At 40.4% G+C, this 26,228-nt stretch overlaps 1 protein-coding gene across 1 annotated transcript in view; it reads left to right on the plus strand.

The window, feature by feature from the left end:
- The window catches only part of LOC139692746 (erythroid differentiation-related factor 1), a 53,474-nt gene that overhangs the window by 22,539 nt on the left and 4,707 nt on the right, over positions 1 to 26,228 (plus strand). Inside the window, exons 11-17 of the mRNA XM_071590993.1 lie at positions 4,581 to 5,501; positions 7,414 to 7,653; positions 12,114 to 12,406; positions 13,894 to 14,043; positions 16,322 to 16,476; positions 18,945 to 19,162; positions 21,303 to 21,465. Coding sequence (XP_071447094.1) covers positions 4,581 to 5,501; positions 7,414 to 7,653; positions 12,114 to 12,406; positions 13,894 to 14,043; positions 16,322 to 16,476; positions 18,945 to 19,162; positions 21,303 to 21,465 — 2,140 coding nt within the window. The remainder of the gene's footprint in view (positions 1 to 4,580; positions 5,502 to 7,413; positions 7,654 to 12,113; positions 12,407 to 13,893; positions 14,044 to 16,321; positions 16,477 to 18,944; positions 19,163 to 21,302; positions 21,466 to 26,228) is intronic.

Below are 26,228 nucleotides of genomic sequence, written 5' to 3' on the forward strand. Positions count from 1 at the left end.
ATTAAGGTGCATCATGAGTGCCGATAGCAATGCCGTTGAACCATTTTCAGTGCATTTGCAAGGGCTGGTATGATTTACAGAAATCTGAGATCCATGCATGATATGGATGGAATGGGTGTGAATTAAAGAGCTAAAACCAAAAATATTGCAAGCCTTACGATGGGAATCCAAGGTTCCTGGATGAAGAAGTGTTAAAGAAAGGGTTTTTATACTTTTTGTGCTAATGATTTTCATATCCACAAGTGCAGCCATGGTATAATATCAACACCAAAACTCTGCGGAGGATTTCACCAAAATCTAGCAGAATTCAAGTGTCACAAACCAAATTGTTTTGTGACACCAAAAAACATCAGCTAAACTATTCTTAAATATAATAGCAACAGCAGCCAATTGTTAGAGTGAATATTTTGATTTCTGATGGCATAATTTAAGTATGCCAGAGAGTATCGGCAACCAGATCTGGATTGCACCTTTACAACTGATAATTACAATAGAAAACTAGATCCATATTTCTGAATTTTAGCTCCCATTTACTTAAATAAAAACTTAATTAATTAGTTATCTAAATAATGTAAATAGATTGATGAATGAGATAATTAACTCAAACACACAAACCATTTTGTCAGCAAGTTACAGTGGAACCTCGCTTAGCAAGCATCTCAAACAGCAAGCAATTGGCATAACAAGCGAAAATATTGGTCCCAAAAACAACTCACTTGACGAGAGACTTCTGACATTATGAGTGATGAGGTGAGGGGAATTCTCATGCCTGCTGCTACTGCAGTTTGTCTCCTGCTTTCATTCCGCTAGCAAATAAGTGCGGTAGTAATCACAAATTCTTCTAAACTTGTTTACAAACACATTATTATTAATGGTTCTTTTGTGAAAAGTTTAATAATATTTTGTGCATAGTTTTTTAAAATTGACCCTGAAGAAAAATCCACTAGAACCTAGAAGCCTTAAGGAAATAAAATGTAAAAATAACGGTGGAAATGAAAAGTAGAATCATCGAAAATGGGGAATAAGGTGTGAGCATGGCTGATTGCGTACGCACATCAACAATCGATTGACATCTACGATTGGCTTTTTCTTCAAGAGCACGGGCAGGACTAAGGAGAGTTAGATGCTTCAAATAGAGGGACTGCAGTATCTATATACAGGTATTCTCAATGGTGTTGAAAGGTTATTTCTCATATGCATACATGAAAAGCAATTGCAATGCAACACTATTAACAAGAATACAATTTTTGCCAACCTCATTGACAAGGTGTCAGATTCATCGACGACCAAACAAGTGTTTAAGGGGTTCGGAGCTTGGTTTGAGAAGTTTACAAGCAGAGCCATCGTTGTGAGGCATGATGAAGCAGCAAGCTCCGAGTCAAAGGCAGGAGAGAACTTCATCGGTTACTTCAGGTCATAGCTCATAGATTCTGAGGATTGCTTGCTCCAACATGTTTTCAATTGTGACGAGACGGTTCTCTTTGGGAAGAAGATGCTGAAGCGAATGTATATTTCTGTAAGTAACAGTAGAAGAGACTGCATTGCTCGACCACAAGACGGCAATGAAAGGACGTCGTGCGCTGCTATCTTGTGGGAAAGAAACTCCACAAGCCTTCAAGAAGTGCCAAGTGCAAAACAGCCGGCTAAATGAGATGTGGAGGTCACTGGAAACTTTTGCACAGTGACATGCGCAGGAGGCATAGCCATAATTAGACAGTGGCAATGCACACCATTAATAAATTTATATAACAATCATCCTTGAGTTACATTTTTACCAAATTTTGAAGCATCGGTAAAAACCAATGTCTCTAGACAGCTTATTTGTAGAAAGCAATTTGCATGTATCATAAATAATAAACTATGTATTTAGTTTCTTTTTTGCTTTTACAAATCGAGTTTGCATTCCCGGTTGTTTCATTCTGCGATGGAAAAAAAGTTGAACGTAATCTACTATCCTAAATAATGTACATTATTTTCTTTGAATAAATCTTTTATATAATTTATCTTCTTTTGGCATGCAACACATAATCGTATTTTACATTAATTTATATGCAAAAACTTGTTTCACTAAATGAGTGTTTTACATCACGAGGAAGATCATGGAACTGATTTAGCTTGTATTATGAGGTTTCTCTGTTCTTTTGAATTACTACCAACTGTATTATTCATTGATTAATTATAATATATAATAGAAAATTTTAGATGCAATTAAAAATTGGAGATATATTTTAATGAGGTTATTTGGTAGTAATCTTCTTGTACTATTGGGTTAAATGTATTATATAGAATAGCTAAAAGTCATTGTAAATCTACAATGCTTAAGATTAGAGGGGGTTGTATGAAGATTGCATGGGGTTATGTTTGTCAAAATCCAAGATAATTCAGATTTTGCATGATTCAGACAAACCCTAGTTCCATGCAGTCTGAATCAGCATGTATTTAAATTTGCTAATGACCTAGAGTTAGCGTAGAGGAAGAAGGAGAGCTCATGAAAATACCTGTTTACTTATAGAATGCAATGGGAATCATGAACTCTTTGAAATAGTGGAAAATGCACCGGCATCAATGTGTTGCAAAGTTGGTGGAGACATTCCCTGAAGTGTGTGTGCTTTCACAATGCTGAGACATTTCATTGTGAAAGGAGTAGGCTGGTGTCGTGGCTCGTTCTCTGGTTTCGTACCCCAAGGGCTTAGGTTTGAATCTCGTTGTTGAATGAACTTTTCAGTGATACCCCGATCTCAACTTGGTATAAGTGCTGTGTGGAGAGCACTTAAGAGGGCAGTGTGCCGTCCACTGGATGGGACGTTAAAATGTGTGACCCCTAGGTGCCTTTCATTGTAAAGAGCAGGCCAAACCCAGCACTGGCCTTTCCTCCACTCATTCTGTACTCATTCCTTGGAAAGGCTACCTCCTCCAAATCACCTAACTATCCCTCTTATGGTGCAAATGAACTTTCAGCGGTTGGTCGCCTACTCCCTATCGACCACTACTAGTATAGTTGGCCGTGGGAAAAAATCTTCCACACATGCTGAAATTTGAGCCCAGAAATCCCTTTGTACTTCCACTTTGCATCAGCTAGAGATGAGCACTCTCAATACTTTTCTCTTGGAGATCAGTTATTCTGAACTGATCATACATCCTGTCCAATCCCAATGAAACTCTATGAAGCGCGTGCAAATGAACCCCGTGGAATGCATGCAACTGAATCATTTGATTTCCATTCATATAATTCCCCCTTATGAGGATTGCATACGCATCAAATATTAATTGGGTAACACTTGAAATGCGCTACAAAGTTGAAATTTCACAGTGTTTAGATCATGCTGAAACGTTAAAAACAAAAATCCCAAGAAAGTGGTCTGGTTCGGCTTGGTGCGTGATAACAGTGATATCTGGAGGGTGCTCCCCTTGACAGTTGTTTTGCAAAGATGTGTGTGACGTTGACTGGAGCTGGTTAAGCAAAAAGAGGGGTGAGAAAAGACAATGCACTTCCATCGATATCAGTCCACAAACATGAGCTGCACGTATTTTGTAATTTAAGTCAGTGAAGAAAAGACGAGAGGAAGAGCATGTTTGGATCCATATCGAAAAAATCCAACATATGAGGATTGTTACATCAGGAAATTAAGAGGGGTTATTTGGTGCTAGGAGGATAGTTGACGCATGGGTGCGTATTATGAATGGTGATGAGCATGTATTCAAATTTCACTTGCCAAAAGATGATGTGCAGCTTATTATAATAATCAGTAAATTCTGGTGCAATGAGAGTATTTTTTTATAATTTTTTAGGTAGGGTGTGTACATTTTTCTAAGTAATTTTTTATGCATGACTTACATCTCCATCTACATAATACCCCGCAAGCCGCCGCAAGGGCGTGTGGCGGGGGTGTTAGGTCACCAACCATAAAAAAGAACAATACCACATGCAAAACCACAACTTGGAAAATTACACCCACAGCAGCGCACCCACTCATGCAAAAATCCCTTCATCCAACACTCATGCAAACACATATACCGCAAACCAACAAAGAACTGCACCCCAGGATGCAGCACGAAAGCCATCCTACAACACGGAAGCCAGGACAAAACAAGCAAGAAATTGAAACACCACTACCACATGAACATGCACCACAAAACACAATATCCCCCGAGGAGGGTGTAAAAGGCAGGGAATGCGACCCAACGTTGCAGGTAGCAGGAATTTGCCCCCGCGGAGAGGGACGAGGGACTGAAAGGCAAACTTAAAAACAGATGAACAGAACACGAATGAGGTCATTCGGAAAGAATGGGTTATTATATCAAAACAGATAAGGTTAGTGGAAGAGCATGCATTTAAATACAACTAATTATTTTTTAGACGCTGAGGGTGGCAAGTGGATTTTTTGCTATCTATATTTTGCTATCTTAACACCATTGTTAAAAAATTTTATGTTTTGATAGGAGGCAATGGAAAATGTTTTTCTTAGTATTGGATTGAAATATTTTCACCATCTTAAATTCACTAATTTTAATGGATTTCACCGGAGAAGTTTAGTAAAGTTGAGTTGATAAGTTATCATTCAGATCTTTTCTTCCTTTAGGTTCCGTGTCCAAAGCACAGAATGATTGCGCAGAGCGCAAGGTGGCCGTGCAGTCACTCTGCGTATCAAAGAGGTCAACAAGATGGGAACGTCACAAGCGAAGTAGAAGTGTGAAGCATGGCACGGCATCCTACTATGACAATATGTCCACCAAGGACCGTTGCATTTTGGCATTAGACCACATAATGGCTGGACTCTCGTGCCTCCAGTACCTGAATCCTGCCGCGGTATCTCCGGATGGGAAGGAGAAGCACAGTGCAGCAAAAGAAACCTCTTCTGGTGAGAGGAAGAGGTTTGACGAAGAGGAGCCCAAAATGGCATGCCAATACCAAGCCATCCCAATGCCACACTCCCGCCTGGATGAGGCGCCGTCTGGACTCAAAAGTGCCGGCCCCAAAGGCAAGGTCATCAAGGGGAAGGTGGAGCAGAAGAAGGGTGAAGGTGGGGAGCGGTGGGGTGGAATCTTGAAGGGCTTGCTCTATGAGAAGGCCGCCTATGTGTTTGCGACACTGACGGACGTTGAGAACCAGATGGGGAGCTTTGGTGGCTCCCTGCGCATGGTGATGAGGGCCCTCCACTGCTGCAAGATCCTTGAGAGCCTCCGGGAGGAGAACTTGAAGGAGTGTGGCATGGGGAGCAGGGGGGGGCACGGGCGCAGCAAGTGCGAGGGCGCAAATGGGCGGTGGGAGGACGTGGACGAGTTGCGGTCCGGAGTGCTGGGCGTGGCGGGGGATGCCGCCTTCATGGTTGTGAAGCACTGGCGGCAGCTGGAGAGCATCAGGGCCAACTTTGTTGGGGCGCTGAGTGAGTCTGAGGCTGAGATTGGTGCTCACATGGAAGAGGACCTTCTTTTGAGTGAAAGCAATGCACCCTCGCCCCTGGTGCTGAGAGAAGATTGGAAGAAGAACACCACCACCACCAGTAAGTGGCGACATCCCTCCTCTGACTCCTTTGTGTGTGTGTGTGTATATATGAACTGAGCTGAAACTGAACTGTTTTTGTCTATGTCCAATAGTGCTAAATTCAATACATTATTATTCGCACCCGTGAGACTTTCAAAAAATTCTTATATGGCGAAAGCATATAACTAACTATATAAGCTATATATTTGGGTCATGGTAGTCCATGGGGTAGAGCGCTGGAGTACTGACCAGATGGTCCCGGGTTCAATTCCCGGGCATTCTCAGCACCTGCAGATCCACCCAAGCTATGTGATTTTTCGGGTACCAGATTTTCCTGGGAAACCATAACCGGCTCAGGGAAAGAAACTGGCCCCCTACCCCGATGTGTGAATTTCACATGCCGTGCAGGGCTTAGTACTGGGTGAACTGTTCCATCACCTACCAAACCATCCTTTGGGTTGATTACTGTGTTTTATTCTTAGGTTGGGCTATTCTTCACTTCGTGTCAGTCAAACTTCTTCCATCCCATGTTATGCTGCTGCCCAGGTAGATGAAGGATTCCACTTGCTCTAGTTTCACCCCTCGCCCTGTGATATCTGCATTCAGCTTCTCTCTTCCGTACATAAGGATTTTAGTTTTTTTCTTGTTGGTGGTCATATTTTATTCCCCCAGTACTTGGTCCATAGTACTTAGAGTTGCTTGCAGTTCCTCTCACGTTTTCGCCACTACTGCGATTTCATCTGCAAACCAGAGCATGTGGATTTCTTCTCCATTTACCCTGACTCCTTTGATACCCAATTCTTGTGTTTCTTTTATTACCTCCTCCAGGTATACGTCGAATACTGCTAGCGAGAGGTTTAATCCTTGTCTTACTCCTTTGTTTATTTTGGCTTATATTTTTCTTCCATTTTTCCTTTGCATTGTTGTAACCTGTTTTTTGTAGAAGTTATGGAAAATTCCTCTGTCGTTGTAGTGCAATCCAAGCGTTTTTAGTATCTTGAACATCTTGTTCCATTTGATGTTGTCGAAGGCCTTCTCCAAGTCCACAAATGCCACTTATAATGGCTTCTTTACGTGTCTCATGTTTTCGGCCAGAACTCTCAAGCTGAGAATCACCTCTCTTGCTCCTAGGTTTTCCCTGAATCCGAATTGGTTTTCTGAGAGTTTTTCTTCTATCCTTCCTTCTATTCTTTGGCTAATTATCCGATTGAGGATTTTTGATGCTTGAGTCACCAGGCTCAATGTTCTGTGTTCTTTGCATTTATCTGTTTTCGGTTTCTTTGGTATAGCAACCATTTTACTTTGCTCGAAGTCTTCTGGCATCTTTCAGCTGCCGCAGCTATCTTTGATTATTCCATAGAGGGTATCCTTCGCTTTGACCCCGAGTGCCTTGATTATTTCTCCGTTTATTTTGTCAACTCCTGGTGCCTTGTTCTTTCTCAGGTCGGCCACGGCTCTCTCGAATTCGCTTCTCAATATCTGCGGACCCCGACCCCGTGGCTCCCTATCATGCTTTCATCTTTAATTAAGCCATCTTCTAGTGGTATGGGAGCTCGATAGAGTACTTCAATGTATTCCTTCTGTCTATTCCCAATGTTGCCATCATCTATTCATATTTTTCCATTAGTGGCTCCGATGTTTTTCGATTTTGTTTTTCTTGCTCTGAATTGCCTCTTCACCAGTTTATAAGCCATCTCGCTATTGCTCTTTTTCTTTTTGTCATTACTTTGCAGGCCGTAGCTTTCTATCCATTCTTCCTTTGCCATCTCGCTCTCTCGTACGGCTTGGCTCCGCAATTGTTTCATAGAGGTCTTCTTTACCCTCATTTTCACCGACGGTCTGAATTCAGCACTTCATGCACACGTCAGAAAACATTGTTGCCGTTACTTTTCATACAGACCTTGGGGGCTGATAAATTGGTTGCTTTCCAGGTGAAGGGGAATTGATGTCATTCATCAACCAGGCATTTGTGGGCAGCATTGAGGAGATGCTCCTGATAAGCTGTTGCTGCTATCAGCACGCCTTTTCCCTGACTCGCTCATCGTCACACAGCAAGTCATCGAGAAGGCTGAGCAACCAATCGGCGGCTGATGCCCAGAGGGACATGCTGCTGCAGAGACTTGGCAACATCCACAATGAACTGGGAGTGCTGTACAATGGCAAATTTGAAGGTAAGCTGGTACTTGACGCTTATGCATTGCAGGGAAAAGACATGAGTTTTGCTGGTGTCTTCTTCAGATGTTTAATTTCAAAGGTGCCACACCCTTTAAAAAGATTACCTCTTGAGTCAATTATAATATCACCCATCTATGATCTAAGTCACTATAAAAGCATGGGCTTGTAACTTTCCTTTTGTGTGCTTAGCTCCAGGGGAACGGGAGGCATTGTATCATATCAAACATTGTATATGATAGATGTTCACCACTTTGTATGGTGGTGCTTACAGTCTCTCCTCCTCAAATCACTCATCTGTCGGTGAATCCCATGGATGTCTCTACCTCAGAAATTATTTGGGTTATAATGAACATTTAAAACATTATCTGCAATAGAGTACCATATTTTCCCATGGATAACGTGTGCGTCATCTGTACAAAAATGTTCAGATGATGGAAAACAATGACGATGCATTCATTATCTCTTCAGGCAACATCACCGAGTTCAGTCTCCGAAGTTAACTCATCCTCATCTTATAGCACTGGCGTTGAAATATTGCCTAACGTGTTTTCAAATCCATTTTTTACACAAGTCACTCTGACACCCTGCCAACTTTCCAGGATTCACCGGCTTATTTATTTATTCATAAGACACTCTTTTAATCCTTCCCGATTCTGTGTAGTCTTTCATATCAGACATCATCCACTTTTCCCAACTAGAACGTAACTTTGATTTAAAACATTTATTGATGGATAATTCCTGGCAGCCTCGTGATTTCCTATTTCTTTCAAGAAATTGATGACCTCTAGCTTAAACATTGCTGTATACGATTTTCTTCTCCATGGATAATTTTCTTGATAAAATTCTAAATTATAAAAGCATAACTCAATTCAGGTTTGAAACAATCACCATGCAGGCGGCACTTTCATAGAACTTGGAGGGTGTCTAGAACAGCTGAGCAGCAATACTAACAAAGCAAGTTAAGCAAACAAAACAAGAAATTTCTATTTCATTCATTCTCTTATTTTTTTATTCTTGATTTCCTAAAAGTTCCTTTGTACAGCAAATAAAAGAGCAGACAAACCTATGTCTTGTTTCGACTTACAAATAGGTGGCATATTGTGTTGCCTTGTGAATATTGCTTATTTTTTGATCCTTGTGTTGTTTGGAATTAATTTCAATCACCTGGTTCTAATCTTCTGCAACCGCCCCGATGTAAAACATGTCTACTTATTAGATCTGCTCCCCATATCCCCTCATTGCCCCCTCACCTCGTTCCCACGCTAATTGCCTCTCAAAAAACATTATCTATCTTTTGTCATGCAATCAATGCACTTCATTTCACATCGGCGAATGCATTGCTCCCTTATCCATTCGAATGAATAATCACCAGTACTCATGCAATTCTGCCTCACTCTCTTCTCTTCCTATCCCTTCACACGCAAATCGCACAACCATTCATTCGACCAGTGTTTTGCTCTTAGCATCCTAGAATCCCTACCCGAATCAGCCACCAATATAGAGATGGGATCTCAAGAATTCACACACATACTGGCTTTCGGATCTTTTAAAATTCCAACCTTTAACCGCCTTCTTTAATTCCCCTTCCAGCATTCCCTGCACCTTCCCCTTTCCCCTCCCTAGACTCAATGACTCTCTTAGAAAATTCTCAGTCTTAGTTGAAGAAGGCCTCGGAGAAGGGAAGCTCTAACAATTTACAATATGAGTGTCCTTTTAAGTGTTATCTATTTTATTGTTCTATTGTGCCGTCCAAATGTTATATTGCTCTTGTGAGTGTTTCTATATCATTGAGATATATATATGTGTGCGCGTGTGTGTGTATATATATATATACACACACACAAACAAGTTTCAAGCATCTGGAATTACTTAAAGATTTCGAATCTCACAAAATCAAAATTTGTCAAATGTATTTAATGATTTAATTGAAATATTTTTGTCCAATCCATGCTTTCCCATTATTGTCTCCCTCGCATCTATTAGCCCCGAAAATTTGATGTTTTCCTTTCGAAGCAAAAGCAAATAGATAGCTTTAGCATGCAACCAATTAGTCATTAACTATTAGTTATTACCCTGGTTCCATCGGCCGGGAAGGTGCTGGTTCACTTGGAAGACAGTGATTTTTATCGAATGAGGAGATAATCGCCTATGTAAACGCCTATTTTTCAGATAAAGATGTGAAATACTATTTTTGGAAGGGTTGTAAAAGTTAGAGCATTGATGGAAAAAGTGTATCGACTCAATTGGAGACTAGGTTGAAAAATAAAAATAAATTTGAAGAAAAAATTTCTCGAAATCCAAGAAACTGCAGAAGATAGTTTTAATGGAATCACCCGCCAAATGAGCATTGCAACGCAACAATTTCAGAGTGTAAAATCATTAACCTTGACTGGGATTTGAACCCGGATCCCTCGATTTCTGTGCGAGTGTTTTAACCAGGTAAAATAAGCCTAAATCTGAGAGTGTTTGAGGATGCATCTGTGGCTGGACTGGCTAAAGCACTCAGTTGGACATCGAGGGATCGAGGTCAAATTTCTGATCAAGGTGAATGATATTTACACTCTAAAATTGTAGCATTGTAAAAATGTCTCGTTTATTTGTTAGGCTGGAAACGCTTTCAGACTGCCGTACTTTTTGTCATGACTTTTTCAATCAATCACAGACACCAGAAATCAATGGGTGGTTCATTCTTCCTGTAGGTATGATGCCATGAGTTGGTGCCAGATGACCTTTCTTTTGGATCCAAGTGGCAGTTTTTGTGAAATTGTTATTCTCGTAGGTATGCGCCCATTTCTTTTTGTGAATTTCTCAGACCATGATTTTGTCCCAGAAGATTCAGTAATGGAAACACCTAGTGCTAATTTTCTCGTTGCAATCATAATCATTTTTGTTGAAACAGTAATCCCATTCTTCTTGTGAGTTATTTGCGTGTTTCTTGAGCTTTGGCTATACAGGATCTGCGTTTACTAAATCCACCTTGTGCTCCCTCCATTCTCGTGTCATCTTCTCAGTTGGAGGTGGGGCCTTTTGGCTGCCTTCTTCCTTTGCTGAAAAGAATGACTCGGGACATGGAAATTAGCTTATTATTGGTTATAAGAATTAACCTGACTTCACATAACACACAAATCAAAGTTTAAATGCTATACTCTGAGCCAGTCTTCCTTTCTTGAGATCCCATGAGGTTATCTTGATTTTAATTTTTAATGCAATGCTGATTTTCTGTTATTATTTTGATATTTTTAGAAATTCATATTAAAAGCAACCATTTTCTATGCCTTTATGACACTTTCATCCTAGTTAAGGTTGAGTACCTGAAGGCTCTAAAGTTTATCTGGAGAGATACAATGAATGAAAGCAATAGCAGAAGGGAGCTCTGTATTCCCATTAGCCCAACAACGCATATAGGTTTCGCAGCAGCACCACACGTGAGATGAAACTAAACAATGCCACATTGTATACATTTACGATTTATTTGGAACTTTTTTGAGGAAGTGCTCTCAACGAAATATTAAAACTCGTATTGCTTACTGCTGACTCAAAACTGATGTTTCAAATATTTGTAATGAAGGCAAACATGGCACCACGCTTGATGTGGGGAAATAATACCTTGGAGTGAGTATAATCCTGATGAATTGGCTTACTTTGCAAAGGTCAAAGTTTTATCGTCATAGCCCCATAAGATGCAGGCAGCTATCAGAGCACATTTTGGTGGAAAAAAAGTGCATCTTATGGACTGGGAAATATGGCATTTAATATTTTTGTGAATTGATGTGGTCCAGTTGAGATTATAACCCTAAATGTATTTTTAATTATTCTTTTGTAAGTTTATATTTGTGTATTGAAATGGAATAATTGGCTTTGTAATTCCTCACACTTAATTTAAAAACACCACCCAAGTTTACGACATTGAATGTCATCATACCAATAATTTCATTTCATTATGTTATGTTTAGTCCATAAAGTTATGCCGGAGACGGCAAATTTCTTATTCATGTCTTTTTTTATCTATGGTTGTAATTGATTTTTTCTTTAAATTAAATAGTTCATAAATATACCCGTAACAAACAAACTGTGTAACAGGTGCAGTGGTTTTTGTAAAAGAGGGATATTTTAAATTAATTTAAGGCACTTTAAAACCATGTTCTTTAGAGAAATAAATATAAAAATTAATCTTCTTGTTAAAGTCTTAATTGCTGGAGCTTGTGACCTAGAAGTCTTCACTTGACTCAAAAAGTTCTTTGAATTTTCTCATTCATCAGTTTTGTATATTCCATCGCTGGGAGGAACACAATTTTCATGCTCTTATTGTTTTGTGCATGCCTTGGCTCGCATTGCAGATTTGCCAACTTTAGAAAACTTATGCAATTATTAGAAAAATTACTGAAAGTAGTTGTTATGTCAAATGTTTTTTTGTTACTGTGTATGGAATATTGGACATGTTTTTAATCCTTTGCAGCAAATCTGCTGAAAGAGGAGGGAGTGGACGGTGGTGCTGAGGGCAGGGCTGTGCCATTGTCATTGCTTTCTATGAAAGAGTTGGCGTGTTTGAGTGGTGAGCACTTTGAAGCTGGGATCAAGGCATTCAGTTTCATACAAGACAAGCAAAACATGTCCCTTCTGCATTCAAACCTTGGGCGGCTGATGCAGCTGCAAGCCCATAGAGCAGGGGTGGCAGCCAGGGCGGCGGGCATAATCCAGGCGGAGAAGAGATTCAGTTTGTTGAAGCAAGAAAAGAATCTATATAACAAGGTATTAAGATGGAGATTCGAGCCGTTCAATTGGAATTTATTTTTTTTCGTTACATGTGCCAGACTTGGGCATGAAACAAGCTTTTGACTGGCTGAGATTTGAATGGAGACCTCATAATTGCCAGTTTGGCACGTAGAGGTCGTCCGTCATCCTACCCTATGTAATTGGCGCTATGTACGTGGGAGTGGCTATGCTAATTGGTAATTTTCCTCCTTGCGCCCCAGATGTGTGGCACTCTCTGATATCAGAGTGCTTGATGAGCGGCAGGTGCTGAAATGAAACAAGGGTTGCTAATTAGTACTTGCACCCAGAAGTACGAAAGGATTAGTACTGGGTGAAATCCACCATCAACTACCAAATCGACCTTCCAAGTCAATTAGTGTGTGTTAATGTCATTAAGTCTTGGAGGAAAATTGGAAACTTTGTAATTTCTATTTGATTGTTATTGATTTTATGATTTAGTTCTGATTTTGTGGCATATCTGCTTGAAAAGAGAGAAGGCAATTTTGAGAATGTACCAGAATAATTGTTTTAAAAATGATTATTTGCACCAACTTGTAATCACTTGAACTGTTACATAAGGGTGCTAATGAGTATTGTGGTCAGTTTGTTAAAATATTCATTGTTTGTGTTCCCTACAAAAACACCCTTAAACAAAGTTCTACTGTTCGAATGAAATTGCAAAAAGATAAATGTGTTGATTCTCAAGATGCCATGGGAGATGTGCAATGAAAATACTCAAAGGATCCCATCCCCCACAAATGTATTTTAAACTATTTTTGAAGCCATGTACTTGAAAGATAACTCTTGGTGAACAACTATCACTGGGGTGTCTTATTTGTTTTGCAGATTTTGGGAAGGCATTTGGCAGAGTTAACAGAGCAATATTAATGAGCATTGTTCAGGAGATGGGAAGGAGATATGCAACATGTCTCCTATTGCACGGGTGAAGAGGGTGAATGTAAAGTCAAGATATTTTGTGCTGTGCGGGGGAGTAGGACAAGGATCAGCCTTCCGGCCTGGTCTTTTAAATATGCATGCAAGGGAGGAGGAATGGGAAGGGCACAGAGTAGGTGGGGAATTCTTGAAGTCAAATGGCCGTGTGGATGATCAAGCGTTAGTTAGCGATACGGCCTAGGGGTTGCAATTATTACTTAGCAAAATGCAGAATCAGTGTTACAGGGCAAGAATCAATCATAAGAAAGGCTCCAAAATAATTACAAAGGAGTCGTGATTCAAACATCTTTCAGGGTAGAATCAAACTTTTGTTACATGCAATCATTTAATGATAAATTTTGTCGGTCATTATATATTAATACAGCATAAAAGGAGGTGAATTTCTAGTAACTTTCAAGTCATTATGAAAATGTTAAATCACATTATGAAATATACATTACATATTATGTACTAATACATTGTATATTTAAATAAAACATTTAACCCAAAAGTTTGATTAGCACTTAAAATAGTGATTGCTTCTTCACTAGGCCATTGAGTCATACCAAAGGGCGTTGGATGTGCTGGATGGCCGGCAAGACCACCCTGAGATCTGGGATGCCGTGGCAAGTGGTCTCTCGTCAGCTCTCTTCAACTATGCCACTCACTTGAATGACCCCCACAACAGACAGGGTGGAAAGGTAAACTGCTTCATTACGGAAAGACTTGCGTGATGGCACTGCCGGAAGATATTTGTATCCAGCCGGGCATTCAAGTGTCAGGCTCTTTTATTCTTTGCATTTGGAAATGATTTCCTAAAAAATGAATTTCATGATTCAAGTCTTGTTTCACAAGTGGTACGTCATTTATTGTAATACTAAGGAAACACCTGTATGGTGTGTGGCAGATGTTGATCTGTCCAAGACTGAAGTAAGTGATGAGGTTCCTATGAGTTTAACCACTGCACATGAGAGTTTTTACAATCAAGGCAAGACATTTTGTGAATTCCAGATTCTTGAAGGGTGTCAATGGAATTCTTTTGGATAAGCTTGAAAGTTTTTGAATTTTGCATTCAAAGCTAAGAACCTCTCTTAGTTTTAGTCTATTTTTTTAAAGGCAATTCCAGTCCTTTGGCAGTTTAGTTGAGGTATGGAATGGATTACTTGTGTTCCTCAAAGGGAAGACGTGTTGTCTTTCAAGAATTTTCCCTCTATTTTCTTTGATGCTGCCAATAAGTTTCTTTTCCTCATGATGTCGCTGATTAGTTTTGCTTCTCCCTTGAACCTCAACGTCATGTGAAGGGCTTGTGCATTCTCTTGACCACTTGGGCCCCACTGGTAAGGGGAATTGGTCCAGGGAGAAGGTCAACCATGCCACCAAATAGGCTGAAGAATAGGAGCAAGGCCAAAGGTACTCGGCACAGTGTCTGTGCCTGGCCAAAGGTGATGGCACTCATTTCCGTGATAATGGCATCACATTAGAAGCACTTCCTCCTCCCCCACTCCACTGAATACTGCTATTCGGTCATTTGTGTGTGAATGTGCATTTTGTTTGCTAATTGCCCCACTGATACCTTCTAATTCCTCCCCCCTGCAAATACACCCATCATTCCACCCTCTGTTTGAGAAAACTGTACAGAAACTGGTGCTTCTGTCCACAATTAACCTAAAGACTACTGGGTAATGTCCATACCACGATCATAGTATACTTTTTATTATAGTGGAATGGTATGATTATCTAACAATCTATCCACCAGTAGGTTGCCTTCCATAACGTCATATGCCTGAATCTACCCAATTGATTACCCATGGCAAGGACAGTACTAGTTAAATACTCTCTTAAATTTTGTTTTAAGTGCGTCATAGTTTTCATTGGCATCATAATTAACAGTTGGAGCTTAAATTTTAAAGTGACTCTGACTTTAATTTCTTAGCACTTTTGAGATAAGTAAAATATTCCACTTACTCTAGTTTTTGCTCTCCAACTTCAATGCTTAACTAATGAAGGAACAATTTCATAAATTTGGCTGGGGTACATTCTGGCTTTTTAAAGCTCTGATCATTTGGACCCTTAAAATAGCACACAATTGGATGTGATGCACTATTAAATATGCAGTGAACTACTCATACAAAGGAGGTAGGTGGTCATTTCACCATTTATTTCATTATGTTTAATATTTATTTTATTATGTTTAATATTTATTTTATTATGTTATTCTTCACGGGGATTTTGTCTGCTTATTGTGATTGTTTCGGATGTTGAATACTTTATTTTAAAATGTATTCGGAGGACTTGCTGGGGAGAGCGTTGTAACATTTGCATTGGAATGAAGCTCGAGTGTTGAGCTTAGTTTATCCCATAGAATAAATTTAGTTGTCCTACTAATGTTCACGCACCAATCTGCTCCCACGGTGACCTGTTATGGTTGATGTTCTTGGTGTATCAGGAAGTTTCTGCTGAAATTAAAATCAAATTACTAAGTCCTTAAATACAAAAAAGGGCTGTTCGAATAATGTGCATTGCATCTTTCAGTGCACCTTCTCGCCCCCCCCTCTTTAAAAAGTGTCTCTGCATGCATCTTCCATGTATGCATATGTATGCAATAAACATCAGCGTTAAGTGCTACGTCCAATTCTACAATAGCAATGAAAATGAAAATACTTGTAATACCAGAGTCTCTAAAAACCTGCACCAATCATTTGTAAGCACTAAAAATGCAGCACTTGGGCCTAATTATTTTTAAAAAGTTGTCTGACTTTCTGAGGAATCTCAATCATATGCCAATATTTAAAAAAACTTTGTGAACATCTGTTAAAACATATGTCCTACTCTGTTGATGAATATTTGCAACTGTATTTTTCTTTGACATCCTATATTTGTTCAACCAATCCTTTTGCAAACTTTATTGATTGATTGATTTTTCACTGGACATTCTTTCTCTCTGAACTTTTGAGGCCCTTTTGCTTTCACCCCTTCCAGGTGGTAGATGACTCGGAGGAAGTGATCGAGGCTTTCATGAGAGCCTTGAAGGCGTGCGAGGTTGGGAGTGACGATGACATCCGGTCACCATTCTATCACTACCGTGCTGCTCTGATTCATCATCGTCTTGCTGTTAAATTCTGTGAAAAATTTAGGTGAGTAATGATGGAATCATATAGTTTTAATTATGACTGCCGTACTCATGAATGTTAAATGTTTCATTTTAATGGCCTCTTCCTTGGCATAAGAATCGATATTTCAATCGTCAACCATTGGCATACTGCTAATATTTCCCTTTAAGTGTGAGTCAGGCTGTATATTTGTAATTGGTTTGAAATTTCAGTGAAAGAATGAAAACTTCGGAATTTTGTGGGATAAGCCATTTTGATTTTTCGACATAGTCTCATTGTTGGCTCATACTCCAGTAGTTTGTTGATTCTTTCAATTCTGCGAGATAGACATATGTTTCCGCAGTCAACCTCTTCATTTGAATAAAGTCTCCTGTCCACCAGCCTTGTTGGAGAGTGTGTAGTGAGTAGCTTGAGAGGGCATAATCTGGAGAGTATGGGGGGGAAATGGGGAGATGGGGAACAAGTTGGAATAGTTACTCCATCAATTTTGCAGACGCAACTGCAGAGGAGTGAGAGAAGGTGCGTTGCCGTGATTGAAGAGGACTTTTTGGTGATGTCATTCTTTCAGCTCTGCTTGCAAATGGTTTGATAACAATCCAGAGTGTACACCTCTAATAGGTTGACCAGTTTCCAAATAGTCAATGAAGATTAATTCTGGGGAATCCCAAAAGACAATCACCACAACCCTCCCAGCTGAAGGAATGATGTTTGCTTTCTTTGGTGCAGACTCCCCACTGGCGGCCCATCGCTTGGATGGTTCCTTGGATTCAAGCATGTACGAGCATATCCATGTTTTGCCTTAAGTGTTAAAACGATGCCTACATTCTGGTGGATTTTGCTGAAGCATTAGTGGAGGAAGCTTGGAACAGGTCACGTGATTTCTTTTGTGGTTAGCCATTATGACACCCGTCTTGCTGGCACCTTTCTTGTGTCGAAACATTGATGCCAAATATTATGCACCCTTTCACGCAAGATGCCCACCAAGTTAATAAATTTACCTGACCATCACCGCATGGTAGAGTTAAATAGATGTTTAGAGATGGTGCTCATATCATTGGAAAAGGTTTCCTTTTAGTGAGCCTCATTTCACACCAGGCTGCCGTTAAAGTTTCCGCTAAGTCCATTGCATGGATTCACCTTCATAATTGATTGAATCAACAAACTTTTGTTTATTTATAAAATTTGCAAAAATGAGCTTTGTGCGGTGATTGAGCACTTCTAATAAGACTTGAAGACACTGAAAGGGATCAAAGCCGAGTTAAATGAAGTTCATGGCACATCTGCTGGTGTGTATGCAACAGTAAACGTGGCTGGACATCCATGAAATTATGATAATTGTTCAGGAAATCCATGGGGAGTGACTTCCCCTGAAATGAATGACAAAAGGGCAAATCTTGGTTTGGAGTGAACGACAAATCAAAATTGATGAAATAGTTGAGGCCACAGATTACAAGGCACATACAGTGTTTTCAATTCTGCATGAAAAATTGCCTGTTAAAAATATCTCGGCAAGATGGGTGCAGTGTTTGCTCATGGAGGAGAATAAATGCAATCGTATAGTCCAAGTCGGAGGCTGGTTTGGGGTGTTTCCATGGCAATCCTGATGAGTTACTGCGCCCATACATAACTGTAAACGAAACCTGGATACATCAATATACTCCAGTGACTAAGCAGCAATGAAAAGAGTGGCTTTCTCAAGGCGATCCAGCTCCAAAGAGAGCGAAGACAGTGAAATCGGCCGACAAGGTAGAGATGGCCACGGTTTTTTGGGATGTGCATGGAATTGTCTGCATTGATTGCTGAAAAGAAGGACAAACGATAAATGAAGAGTATTGTGAGCCACTATTGCACCTGTATAACAAATAAATGAAGGAAAATATCATTTGGCAAAAAAAATTCTCTTCCTTAAAGACAATGCACAGGTGAAAACTTGCACTCTTTTGAAGGCGAAAATTATTGAATTAAAGTTTGAATTATTACAGCATTCACCTTATTTACCAGATTTTGTCCCTGAGTGACTTTTTTATTAATTTCCAAACATGAAAAAATGGCTCTGTGGAAAATGATCCAGGTCAAACAAGGAGGTCAACGCCTGCACACAGATGCCCGTATTGAGGTCGTTCCAAAATCCCTATTTTTGGATGGCTTATAAAAGTTGGGGAAATTCTTGTTGGAAAAAGCGCATTGAACTTAAAGGAGAAAATGTTGAAAAATAGAGCGATTTACCCAAAATAATTGGTTTTTCTTTTTTACCCCCCTGAGGACTTGTTAAACTACCCCCTTCCCTAGTTAACAGATTGGGTGACCCATGAATTCCTATTTTGTTGCTCCCTGGGTTTGAATCTTGGTGACGCTTGGATGCACCCAATCTGTGCAATTTTCTGTTTTCCTGGTGTAGGGTACAGCATGCAGCCCTGCAGGGAATAGAGACCCTTTTATCAGTAAATGTTTGTTAATTCAAATGATTAAACTTGAGGCTGTGCTCCCGTCAGGATCCTTGCTGCCGGTGCGGAGGGCATGGACGACCACTTCAAGTACCACAAGAGGAAAGGGGGTGGAGGGAGGGGGAACCTGGCTCAGCGAATGCTTCAAAGGGCTAACCAGCATTATGAGAAGGCCACCCAGCTGCTCTTGGATCTGGAGCACCCCACCGAGTACTTGCGCGTGCTGAACGAGAGGGTGGCCCTGGAGGAATACCTTGCATCTGGAGGTGATTGAACCCTGGCCTTGAGGGCACAACCGCTAGCAAATTAGCCATCACTTTGTAATTTTCTGTTTGAATTGGTTGGCATTTTATTATTCATGTCTTCCAGACAATTGAAGTCGACTGTATCAACATTGAAAGGTTTGTGTTTTTGCCAGCGCATGCTATACAGTGTTCTTGGGTTATCCGCCAAGTCTTTGCTACTCACATATCAAAGGCTTAGGTCTAGGAAAAGGGGGGGAGGAAGAGTGTTTATGGCCTAATTCAGAAAATAGGAATTTGGTCGGAAGACTTCATCATGTTCCTTCATTTGTTAGTTCCTGTTTCATAAAAAGGTAAAGGCTGCATCATGTGAGGACTATTGGACAATAAGTTTATTTTTCATGCTGCTAAAGTGGTTCTAAGGATCATTAAGAAAAGGGTAGAGAGTAGGGCAAATAATAAGGGATTGCGTTCAGGAGGAGGAGAGGCATGCATGATGCCATTGCAGTAATGAGATCACTATTTGAGTGGAATATAAAATACAATCGGGTCCTATTTACCTGCTCAGGTGCGAATGGGGAACAGAGAGTCCAGATGGCCAGGGTTAGGAAAAGGTGGAAGGCAGGGTTGTCCATTATTACCGGTGCTGTTCAACATATATGCGGAGGAGGAAAGAATTAAAGCGGATTTGGAAGAACTGGAGGTAGGAATGAAAGTCGGGGTAATTCATAAAATTGTCAATGACCGAGCTTTAGTTTGTCATTCGGGCAAGGGGTTGCAAGCATTTCTGAGTGAATTGGAAATTCAGTGTGATAGATATGGGATGAGAATAAATGTAAATAAAACAAAGGTTAGGCGATTTTTCAGAAAGATAAAAGCTAATCTAAATAAAATAGGAGGGCAAAAGCTAGAGCAGGTGGAACAGATTTCATGGCTCAGGATTGTTTTGTACCAAAATGGTCGAAGGAGTATGAAGGAAGGTAGTAAGAAGTGAGGAGGAGAATTGCACTAGGGAAAGAGGTTTTCACAAGAAGGAGGGAATTGATGACGGGGATGTCGAATATGGTTGTTAAGAAACAGTTTGCAGAACTTTGTTGGGGAGTACAGTCATATGCAGATGATAGGGATGTTGGATGGAATGAAGGGAGGAAGGAAGTGTACGGAGATGGAGAAGGTTTTATTGTAGTATTAGATGTTCGGTTGTGTTTTGTTGGAAGAGGGAAAGAAACTGTCACTGTGCCAGTTGGTAGCTTTTATTCGTCTGAAACCTACATCAACTAGTGGAATACTGGTAATAATAATAATGTTATAGGTGATATTTAAATTCAGCTAATTGACCTTTTGAATTGAATCATTTATAAATCCACAAAGTCTCAAAGTTGTGATTTGTCCCTTGTAAATATACATTCTGTAGAATGAGGGGGCATTGGAAGAAGTTCCACTATTCAAGAATGAAAATACCCTTTGGCCTTCCAGCTCCATCAAAATCTTTACTTCTTCATTCCTTTGCATCAAATTATAATAATTCAGAATCAAAAGTTGCTTTGATTACATTTGTCTTCAATGCCGTGCTCATTTCTACTGAAACATCATTGCATTTTGCTGAGCAAATAATCCCCTCAAGTCCATCGAGTGCATCCATGAAAGAGCAGGGCAAGTGGTGCCATCTACTGAGTAGCCAAATGACTATGTTGTCGACATGTGTGGGTATGCCAAACTACGGCATAGCTTATTAATGCCATATTACTGTGGATTCATTTACCATTGATCCATAAAGCTGGGGCCTTTGTGGGTGTAGGTTATTTGGCGTACTTAAGGATATATGCATATGAGAGGAATTCCATTGCCACCCATTAGTCTTTTGGGACTATATTTTGAAACCCGACTATTTTAACATTGTGTGCAGCCTTGTAATGAATGGAAATTCAACTTATTGAATTTAGGTTTAGAGGTAAAGGCTTGCATGTTCACCTAAAGTCCATGAAAGTGTATTTCAACATCAATGTCACCCGTTGGAGAGGGATTTGAAAGAAATGTGAGGAAGTGCTTTTTGAAGTCTGCATGGGGTATGTACAAAGGGGACCTTGTGAATATGATGCCCTGGGTAAGTCCATCATGTCATTAAAACTTCGATTGTGACCTATTGTTATTTCTCTTCTCACAGGCGATTGCAAAGTGCAAATTGCAAGGCTCTGTAATGCCATCAAACTTGTAATAGGCTGTAAGAAGATTTTTGAGATTCTGGTGGAGAGGAATGAGAGAAAGGGATATGATACGTGTGAGGAGACTCGATCTGGAGAAGCGAATGTGAGGAATGCTCTCGACGGGTGAGTTGGTTTTCAGGGGTGGGAGAGGGCCAACGGTGGAGGCCATGCGGCACCCTCTCCCATGCCTCCAATAAACCAAACCTCTGCCCTCCACCTCTCTGTAAGTCTCATGCAGTCTGTGTTTGGAGGGACTCATTTTCAACTAACCCTGCCAAAGGTTTTCTTTTTGTTCCAAATTTTGATGTGCCTTGCCATTCTACTTTTGGTTTATTTAATTTATAGTTAGCACTTCTTCCTCTGAGGCTGAAATATTTGCCACACATTCCAGAGGATTCCTTACCCCCATTTGTTTTCTCCCTCCGGCCATCCGGTAGCAAGTATCCCTATGGCAGGCCTGCATATCTTTTTAATATCCATTCCCTGATGGATTAGAACTCAGATTGGTGTAATGTCCTCTATTTTTAATGCTAATTGCACTCTATCAAATAGCGGTGATGAAACTACAGGTATGGTAGTCTTGGCATGTTGGATTTTATAGGCATTGGCGTGTAAAATGTTGATTTTATACATGCCCCTATGGCAGTGAAGGATGACCATCAGAATAATTATGGATTGATCATTCAGAATAATATACCATTCTAAGGAAAGACATGTTATGAGGTCAAATATATATTTGACTGCAATAGTGTGAATGTAGCAATGCTTTTCTGCTCACAAAATAATGAAAAGACTTGTACCCTATCCACAGATCTTTATTTCTAAACGACCGGTTTCATCGCAGAGGAGATATCCCTCGATGATGTTGAATTTGCAACAAAATGGCCGTGTTGAAATAAAAACTGTGGAAAGGTGAGGTGTTTTCATTATTTCATGATTATGGATTATTATGCAAATTTGAGCCTGCTCATTTTTACTCTCAAAAACTGTTGTACACATTAACGGATGACTCCATCCTCCGAAAAGTTACTTTTGCGGCATTTCCTGCAGTTTCTTTGAATTTGGAAAAGGAAGGCTTTGGATTCGGCAAAAAAGTAGCAAGTTATGCTGGGGCCCGAAACGAAGGATGGGTGTCAGATTAGAGAGCAGGCACCATGGTTTATCCTCATTGTGTCCGTTTACCAATATAAAGATTTTAGAGGCAAAATTATGTCTGATTCATGGATAGTGTGTATTTTGAGAGGAGCGGACCTTAATTTCCTTCCAGATGCAAGGCTTGGTGGAGCATTCATAGATATGGGAAAATAATGCTGTTCACATTCACAGTTTGGAATCTCGATTATTCAGCAATGGTGAATGAATCTCCAGATCATTATTTAGTCTCCATTTTATATGTTTGGTAAGTTTTGAATCACTCTGTTCACATTTTGTGCCATTCTTAAATTTGGGAAAATTGAGGACAAAATGGGGTAACCCATGAATACATGAGAGTTCTTTTAACACTTTGTTAGTGAACACTATTTGAATTCAAAAAGAGACCGATCTTTTTGCTAAACCATCCATTGTTCTGTATTGATCAGGCTGTTGAAAGTGCCTTCTGGTAGACCTTGGCATTGAACAACGCTTTGCTGTTGAGAAAAGGCTTTGAAATGCGCTAATGAAAGTGTACTGGAAAAATTATTCATCAAGAATTTCCACTGAGTAAAGCCCGCCATAGCATCCAAGAATTCAGGCAGTAATTCTCAGAAATCCTTGTAGCATTTGCGGAGGGGTCGGATCTTGCCAATATATTTAGCTGGGAAACTTCAGATCCATCGTATTACTGTTGTGCCCCTTTTGTTGACTGTTGTAATTTGTCACCAATATATATATATATATATATATATATATATATATATATATATATATATATATATATATATATATATATATATATATATATATATATATATATATATATATATATATATATATATACATATATCCCTCCCCGGACTACAACCTTGACGTGGTGGAAGGGCTTGTGCGTTCCGATGACCCCTAGAGCTGTGCTGGCGGGAGTAATAATTATTGCTCCTGGTAGGGTCACCCATGCCAGATAGGTCGAAGGTTAGGAGCCAGACGAAAGGTAGTCCACGCAGCGTCTGTTCCTCAGTGAGGCGGCTGCAATGGCGTCTGACCCCAGTGGGGCGGCCAGTAAGTGATGGTGTCACGTTAAAAACACTATTGAGGAAGGCAACGGGAAACCACCTCAATTATCATTCCCTAGAAAAATATGATGGACAATAGAGATATTTTGAGTCCTGGCAACCACGGGGCTCGGCCCAATCGGCCGTGTGTCGTGCCCGGCAGCGGGGGAGGCAAGGCTTCCGCGGTCGTCATCCCACGAAACCCTTGCAAGGGAAAACCAGCAGCAGCAGGACAGAAGACGCAGGAGAAGAAGACAAAATTAGTTAGAATAGGAACGTGGAATGTTAGGACAATGATGAGGACAGGGAAATTGGAGAATGTTAAGCGAGATATGGAAAGGGGAAATATAGATATTTTAGGTCTATGCGAGGTGAGATGGAAAGATAGCGGGGATTACTGGAGTGATAAGTATAGAATAATATACAGCGGTGGGGACGAGAGCCAACGAGGGGTTGCCATAGTATTAAATGAAGACGTAGGAAGAAGCGTAGTCAACATAGAGCAGGTAACGGATAGAATACTACTAGTGGAGATAAAAGCAGAACCGACGAACTTAGTTATTATTCAGGTATACATGCCACCGAGCAACCATAAGGAAGAAGAGGTCGATAAGATATACGATCAGTTAGAGGACATGATCGCGTGTGTTCCTGCAGGGAAACATTTGATAGTGATGGGGGATTGGAATGCGACGGTAGGCGAAGGAAGAGATGGTGATGAGGTGGGCGACTACGGTTTAGGCACGAGGAATGACCGCGGGCAGAAAGCAGTTGAGTTCTGCAGGAGACAGGGGTTAGTCATCACCAACACTTGGTTTAGACACCACAAAAGACGCAGGTATACATGGAAAATGCCAGGTGACTCAGGAAGATATCAGCTAGATTATATCCTGGTTAGACACAGGTTTAGGAATAGTGTGATAAATTCCCACAGCTTTCCGGGAGCGGATGCGGACTCAGACCACAATTTAGTTGTTATGAAATGTAGTGTACGTTTCAAAAAGATAAGGCAGGGGCGGCGAGTTAGAAAATGGAATGTAGAAGCATTAAATGGGTTGAAAAGGAAGGAATACAAACAGGCGGTAGAGAAAATAATGGAGGATGGTAAAGGGCTTAGTACTATCGAAGAAAAATGGGAAATGATCAAAAAAGGGTTGTCTAAAGCCGCAAAAGACACTATTGGAACCGTTAACGCTAAAAGGACTAGGAAACCATGGATCACGGATGAGATGATTACAAAGATGGATGAGCGGCGAAAATGGAAGAATATAAATACAGAATTAGGCAAAATGAAGTACAAAGAATTGAACAATAAATTGAGGCGGGCAACAAATAAGGCAAAAGACGCATGGTGGAAGACGCAGTGCGAGGATATGGAAAGTCTCCAGAGGAAGGGCGAAATCGGTGCGCTCTACAGCAAAGTTAAATCGTTATCGGGAAGTAAGAAAGGAAGAGCTATGCTAATAGTTAGAGATAAGGCGGGTAAGATAATAGTTGACGCAGGAAAGATCCAAGATAGATGGAAGGAGTATATAGAAGAACTGTATAGTAAAGAACTCAGACCAACACAGTTATACATTGAAAAAGAAAATGACGTAGAGGAAGACAGCTTAGGTCCAGGCATACTAAACAATGAGATAGAAAGGGCATTAAGGGAGATGAAACTAAATAAGGCCGTGGGGGTAGATAACATTCCCGTGGAACTTTTAAAATGCTTAGGAAAATGTGGGAGGAAGAGGCTATATGGGCTGATCCGTAGCATTTATGAGGAGGGAATCTGGCCGGAAGACTTTGTGAGAGCAGTTTTAGTTCCGATTCCGAAAAAGGTAAAGGCCACATCATGTGAGGACTATAGGACAATTAGTTTGATATCCCACGCAGCTAAAGTTGTTCTCAGGATCATAAACAAACGGATAGAGAGTAGGGCAAATGATTACTTAGGGGATGATCAGTTTGGGTTTAGGAAGGGGAGAGGTACGCGTGATGCCATTGCAGTAATGAGATTATTAATCGAGAGGAATATAGAACACAACCAGGAGGTATTTGCCTGTTTCGTAGATTTCGAAAAAGCGTTTGACAGAGTGAATTGGGAAAAACTAATGAGTATATTGCAGAAAATAGGAATAGATTGGAGGGAAAGGAGGCTAATCCGCAACCTGTACATGTCTCAGACTGCTCAGGTGCGGGTGGGAAACGGGGAGTCAGGATGGGCAGTGTTAGGAAGGGGTGTAAGGCAGGGTTGCCCATTATCACCGTTGCTGTTCAACCTGTATGCAGAGGAAATGATCAAAGAGGCATGGGAAGAACTAGAGGTAGGAATGAAAGTGGGCGGGGAATTCGTAAAATCAGTTAGGTTTGCTGATGACCAAGCTTTAGTTTGTCAGTCAGCCAAGGGGCTGCAAGCATTGCTGAGTGAATTGGAAATTCAGTGCGACAGGTATGGGATGAGAATCAACATTAATAAAACAAAGGTTATGCGATTTTCTAGAAAGAAAAAGGGCAAGCTTAACATTAAAATAGGAGGGCAAAAACTAGAGCAGGTAGAACAGTTTACGTATCTCGGTAGTGTTTTGGACCAACACGGTCAAAGTAGTAGGGACGTAAGGAGAAGAATTGCGCTAGGCAAAGAGGCTTTCACGAGGAGGAGGGAGTTGATGACGGGGACTTTGAGTAAGGATGTTAAGAAAAGACTCGTAA

The sequence above is a fragment of the Hetaerina americana genome, unplaced genomic scaffold, assembly GCF_022747635.1.
Source record: "Hetaerina americana unplaced genomic scaffold, ioHetAmer1.1.p SCAF_40, whole genome shotgun sequence".
NCBI lineage: Eukaryota > Metazoa > Arthropoda > Insecta > Odonata > Calopterygidae > Hetaerina > Hetaerina americana.